The sequence below is a fragment of the Zophobas morio genome, unplaced genomic scaffold, assembly GCF_036711695.1.
Source record: "Zophobas morio isolate AGI-343-1 ecotype UQ-CSIRO unplaced genomic scaffold, CSIRO_AGI_Zmor_V1 ptg000026l, whole genome shotgun sequence".
Classification (NCBI taxonomy): domain Eukaryota; kingdom Metazoa; phylum Arthropoda; class Insecta; order Coleoptera; family Tenebrionidae; genus Zophobas; species Zophobas morio.
Window position 1 is genome coordinate 1695897 of NW_026972131.1, and position 6446 is coordinate 1702342.

At 37.1% G+C, this 6446-nt stretch overlaps 1 protein-coding gene across 1 annotated transcript in view; it reads right to left on the reverse strand.

The window, feature by feature from the left end:
• LOC135136351 (uncharacterized) overlaps positions 1-6003 on the reverse strand; it is a 56730-nt gene extending 50727 nt beyond the window's left edge. Inside the window, exons 1-2 of the mRNA XM_064065589.1 lie at positions 2391-6003; positions 2194-2339 (exon numbers count right to left, since the gene is read on the reverse strand). Coding sequence (XP_063921659.1) covers positions 2194-2339; positions 2391-5888 — 3644 coding nt within the window. The 5' untranslated portion in view covers positions 5889-6003. The remainder of the gene's footprint in view (positions 1-2193; positions 2340-2390) is intronic.
• Between the last annotated feature and the right edge of the window lie 443 nt (positions 6004-6446).

Sequence of the window (6446 nt, forward strand, 5' to 3'; positions counted from 1 at the left end):
GAAATTTTTGTTTCTTCAACTTTTCGACTTTACAGTTTTCCGATTTTAGGTTTTCTAGTTTTCAATCTTTAATTTAAATCCTAATTTTGATTTTTTCCGGATTTGAAGTCATAAACTACATGTGTGTGATATACCTAACAAAAGTACAAAATTTGACAACAATCGGCCCAGTACTTTCGGAGATTATCTGTCTAATAAAAATCCGGGACGGCAGACAGACGGACAGACAGACGGAAACGGGAGACCTATTTCTTCGTCCTCTAGGGGTCATGATAGGTCGAGAAAATGCAAAAGTAGAGAGTCGGCCGACGGACTCGATTACAATACTTCCTTTGCGTACGCTCGGGAAGTAAAAATTACTCGTATTTCAAAAATTGTTGTTTTTCATGTATCGATTTTGAAAGAATTGTTGGAATTTTCGAAAAAACGAAGCCGGAAATAACTTCTACAAAAAAATAAAAAGATACCTGTTTCTTTACAAAAAATTAAAAACATGTTTTTGAGTATCGTGTTGTTCAAAGAATACTATGTATAGGTGTTAAGAAAAAAAAAGGGAAAATATAAACCCCGCCCACCCACCCCATCTCAATTGTAATGATCTTTGTTATTCTTAGAAACTTAAGACATGTTTAAAATGGTAAATTTTTATAGCGAAATATGGATTTTGCAATTAGGCGCCGCCCCTCGGTCTGGCAACGAATGAAAACTTCATTACTATTTAGATCAGGGCAGAAATGGGTATAGCATAGTATTCTTTGAATAACAGGATACTTAAAAACATGTCTTACAAGAATCTTAAGACATGTTCAAAATTGTAATTTTTTTAGACAAATATGGATTTTGCAATTAATCTCCGCCCCCCGGCTTACGACGAATAAAAAAAAATCATCAGAATTGAGATAGGGTGGGTGGGCGGGGCTTATATTTTGCCTTGTTTCTTTAATATACCTACATGGCCATCTTTTCACAACAAGAAACTGAAAACATGGTTAAAATCGTACATTTTTGCCAGGAAAATGGATTTTGCAATTACGGAGCGGAGCGTAAATGCAAAATCAATATTTCCTTATACAAATTTACCATTTTAAACATGTTTTATGTTGTGAAAAGAAGTCTACATATGTATATTAAAACAAAAAGGCAAAATGTAAGCCCGCCCACCCGCCCTATCTCTATTGTGATATTTTTTTTTATTCGCCGTAAACCAAGGGGGCAGAGCTTAACTGCAAACACTTATTTGTTTACAAGAAATTAAAAACATGTTTTTGAGTGTCGTGTTGTTCAAAAAATACTAAGTATATCAAGAAAAAAAGGCAAAACATACACCCCGCCCACCCATCCCAACTCAATTGTGATGATTTTTTTATCCTTAGAAATTTAAACACGTTTGACAGGGTAAATTTTTAAAGGGGAAATATGGATTTTGCAATGAGGCGCCGCACCTCGGTCTACAGTAAAGTATATCTAGGGACTCTGGAATTTTAGGTACCTTAAAGCAAGCCAAAAGACGTTAAATGTGTAGTTTTTTTTATGCCAGAAAATCAATTTTTATTTGATTGATTTTCTTTTTATTTTTGATGTCTCAGTTTTTCGATTTTTAATTTGGAATTTTTTAAATGTACAATGTTTCGATTTGCAAGTTTTTCAAAATTTGGATTTATCAACATCTGATTTTTATCAATTTTTTAATTTACGATTTTTCGTTTTTACAGTTAACTCGGTGTCAGTTTTTAGATCGGTTATTCAGTTTTTGAATTTTGCAGTGACGTCATCACGTTAGTGTAATTTTGGTTAGCGTTTTACCATCTACATGAGTGCAAAATTTGACAACAATCGGAGATTATCTGTCTAATAAAAATCCGGGACGACAGACAGACGGACAGACAGACCTCCAGGGGTCATGACAGGTAGAGAAAATGCAAAAGTAGAGAGTCAGTCGACGGACTCGAATGTTTTGAGGTAACAAATAACATTAACTTTACTAAATTTTATCAGCAATGTGGCTGTAATCACTTTTAAATTAGGTTTGTGATTATTTTATTAAACTTAATTAAGACATAAAAATCGCTTGATGTGGCGCCGTTCTAATAATAATTATTATTTTATATGTTTATCAATAAGACAGATATGATGTTTTGTATAACTTTATAATAAATAACTGGTGTATTTAAAAGTTTTGTAAAATTTACTTACCCACATGTGCACAGCTCGCAAATACATTGTTCTTTGTTTGGAATTTTCACTTTAGCAGGCTCCTTAGGCTCTCTTATAGTCTTGACGATGTTGATAACTTTGTTGTCACTAAATCGCTCAATATTGGTAATATTTTCAACCTCGTCCTAAAAAAATACAGTTCTTATTTAGTTCTTATAAAATATATACATACTTACTATGGTTTTGACATCGACAATATTTTCTTTAATGTAAACTTTATCGACTTCGTCTATTGTCTTTTTGCTTACGATATCCGTAACATCTGTAGTTACGTATTTCTTGTCGGTAAAATTTTTCACACTAATATCTTCTGTCGTACTTGTGCTTGTCAACTTGTCCGTTTTCTTAACATCATCTATTGTCTTCACTGTCGTTTTTGAAGTCGGTTTTGGAAAATCGTCGGTCCTTCCAGGCTTACCTCTGATAGTTTTTACATCGTCTGTAATTCTTCTTATATTTGTATCTTCATAATTATCTGTTACTACATAATGTTCCTCGAAACTCTTTTTGTCAACGAACGTTTTTGAGTCCGATTTGATTATAGTTTTCGAATCGGAGATGGTTTCAAAATTTTCGAAACTGTCTGTATAAGTCACAGAGTCAGGCAGTCTGGAGTCTTTCAATCTGGGTCTATCGCGATCTCTTGGTTCAGTTCCAAGCGTACCATCGTCAATTGTCTTCACTGGGGTTTTTGAAGTCTGTTTTGGAAAATCGTCAGTCCTTCCAGGCTTACCTCTCACAGTCTTTACATCGTCTTTAATTCTTCGTGTATTTGTATCTTCATAATTATCTGTTATCACATAATGTTCTTCGAAACTCTTTTTGTCAACAAACGTTTTCGAGTCCGATTTGATTATGGTTTTCGAATCGGAGGTGGTTTCAAAATTTTCGAAACTGTCTGTGTAAGTCACGGAGTCAGGAAGTCTGGAGTCCTTTAATCTGGGTCTATCGCGATCTCTTGGTTCAGTTCCAAGTGTACCATCGTCAATTGTCTTCACTGTGGTTTTTGGACTCTGTTTTGGAAAATCGTCAGTCCTTCCAGGTTTACCTCTGACAGTCTTTACATCGTCTGTAATTCTTCGTGTATTTGTATCTTCATAATTATCTGTTATTACATAATGTTCTTCGAAACTCTTTTTGTCAACAAACGTCTTCGAGTCCGATTTGATTATAGTTTTCGAATCGGAGATGGTTTCAAAATTTTCGAAACTGTCTGTGTAAGTCACGGAGTCAGGAAGTCTGGAGTCTTTTAATCTGGGTCTATCGCGATCTTTCGTAGTTGTTTCTTTAATTGTAAATGTTTGATTCAGTACGTCAACATTGTCTTTTTTGTCAGTAAAAGTTTCATAAAATTCAGTTGTAATAGATTCGTTTGGAAAATCGGGGCCTCGAGGATACTTTCCAGGTCCAGCAGCTAAATCTCGAACTTGATACGAATCAACCGACTGATTGTCCACAAAAATCTTAGAATCTTTAGTAGTAAAATTTTTGCGGTCAATGATTGTGTCTGTATCGGTGAATTGGTTAATATTTTCACTAACCTCAGTTGATAAAAAATCCTGCACGTTTTTTGTCGTTTTTCCCTTCGGACTCGCTCCCGGTTTTTGCGTTGTCGGCTTTTTCTCGTCCCGCGGCTTCGCGCCCGGCTGTTTCGACGGCGACGGTGTCCGTTTTTTCCCCGGTTCGTCTCTTTTAGGCTTAGTCGGTGTTTCGTAAGTAAATTTGCCGTTCCAACCCGTTTTTCCGTAGTTACGATCGTTCGAATAAATTACATCAGTCGAATCGATTATGTTATCCTTTATTACTCTTCCTTTTGTACCGATTGTGTTCTGAACCGCTTTGTCATCGTAAACATTTCTAACGACTGTCTTTGATGAGTCGGTTCCATGACCAAAAAAATTTTTAGAATCACTGGTCATTTGACTATTGCGAAATTTCGAAGTGTTAGTGTAATTTTCGTCTACGAGGAAACGATTATCTGTTGAAACTTGGTCTTTTCGGTCAACCAAATTGGACGAATGAGTCGTTTTCACATTCGACTGATTTGTGGTTGAAGAGGAAGCAAGGTTGTCCACAACTGCTTTGTCATCGTAAACATTTCTGACGGTTCCATGATCAAAAAAATTTTTCGAATCGCTGGACATTTGACTATTGCGAAATTTCGAAGTGTTGGTGTAGTTTTCGTCTGTCTGGTAAGTTTTGTCTACGAGGAAACGATTATCAGTGGAGTCTGTAGTTGAAACTAGGTCTTTTCGGTCAACCAAATTGGACGAATGAGTCGTTTTTACATTCGACTGATTTGTGGTTGAAGAGGAAGCAATGTTGTCTACAAAAGTGGTTGAAATTGTTTCATCGGTGACGTAAGTATTCGCAGAATCGGATACATTAACTGTTTCCGAGATAGGAATATCTTCAGAGACAGTCCTAATTACGTTACCCTTTGAATCATAGTATGTAGTGGTGGTGGTGGTGACTCCTCCAGTCTTTGAACTTTTTCTAAGATGATCGGACGTTTTTGAATCGCTTCTGCTCGTACTAGTACCGTAAAAATCCCGTGAATCAGTAGCTCCTTTTCTGGTCTTTTTTGCGTTGTTCGACTTCTCAACAATAAAGGAACCATCCCAGTTAGTGTCAGTTCTAATTTTGCTTGACTTCTTGTCATGACTGTCATGACTATCTTGTAGAGCAGTGTGTGAATCTCTACCTTTTTTGTCGCGACTGTCACGAATAGCCTTAGAACTGTCCTTCGTGACGTGAGAGCTGGACGAGTGTACATCCCCCACTTGGTGTATTTCTCTTACCGCTTCTGATGATTGGGTTTTCGGCTTCTGGTATTCGGGTATAGCCGAGTCATACTTAGTGGAACTTTCTTTAGCTTCTTGTTTATAGTGTATTTCAGGGGTAATATTAGTACCTGCTTTCATCGACAAGTGTTCTTTGTTGACTTCGGACGCTGCGCTGGCGGATTCATGATGTTTCTGATCAACGATTCGTTCTTTACCATCCACCACTTCAATAACGTAACTACTGGAGGAACTTTTAACTGAAGACGATCGTTCTTCATGGGAATCCGATGTTGACGACTGTTCCACAATAGTACCATGATCACGACTCACAAGCTGATTTTTTCTGCCCGCAGGCTGCTCGTAAACAAACTTACCATTCCATCCTGAATCGTTTTTATTGTATGTTAATTTCATTTCTTCCCTCGGTTCAGTCACAGTGTAAGTTGAGCCCGATTCTTGAGATACATTCGACGTGGAACGATTTAAGATAGAGCTAATTTGGGTGATGTTGGCGTTCGATGATTGTTTAGACGCCGAATCCCTTGCCACGAAATGGCGATATTCCGTACTCGTTCCTCCAGATTCATCATAAACTGTGATTTTTTCGCCACTACCGGTAGGTAAGGTCTCCGTTACGGTGTAAGTGACCACATTTGCATCTACCGGTAAATGGGAAATGTCGGATATTTGCAGACTGGACGAAGACGATGCCTTCGATAAATCTCCCACATTTTGCGAATATTCAACCGAAGTCGAACTCGAACCCACCACTTTTGACGTTTTTGTTGATTTCGTAGTTTTGGATGTGCTGGCCACTGAGGTCGAACTGGCCGAATTCGACACTGTACTCTTTTTTTTAGTTTTGGAAGTTGTCTTATTCACTGTCATTGTAAGGCACTTGGTTCACTAATATAAAAATAACAAAAAAAAAAAAATAAGAGTAATAAATAATAACACAAAATTGGAATCGGTACGTGCGAACGCGACCGCGCTCTTTTTGAAAGTGAAGAGCATGTACGTTTCCAGCGAGAATCAGGTTCTCCAGCACGATACGTCATGCCCAGTGCACCCACGTGAGTTCAACAGTTAAATACATATATGGAGAGTCTGCAAGATGTTGATATTCGTCACTTTCTAAGTCTGATTAATTTCGCTGTTCTCTCTCACTGCCATATACAGCGCACATAAAACTCCTCTTCTTACAATTGCTTAGTGAAATTCCGCATGATCCAAAAAAACAAACCAAGAGTGATAAAGTGGAGTAAATGTTTTCAGTTTAACATACTGTTATCGCAGGTTTAGCAAATATGTCAGTTTCTTATCGCACATATAGGTATCCGAAACGCAAGGCCATTTTGTAGACACATCGACATAAGTTAACAGTTAAGTTGCGTTAAATTTATAATATCTAAACACCGATTATCTCAATCTAATATTGTTATAACA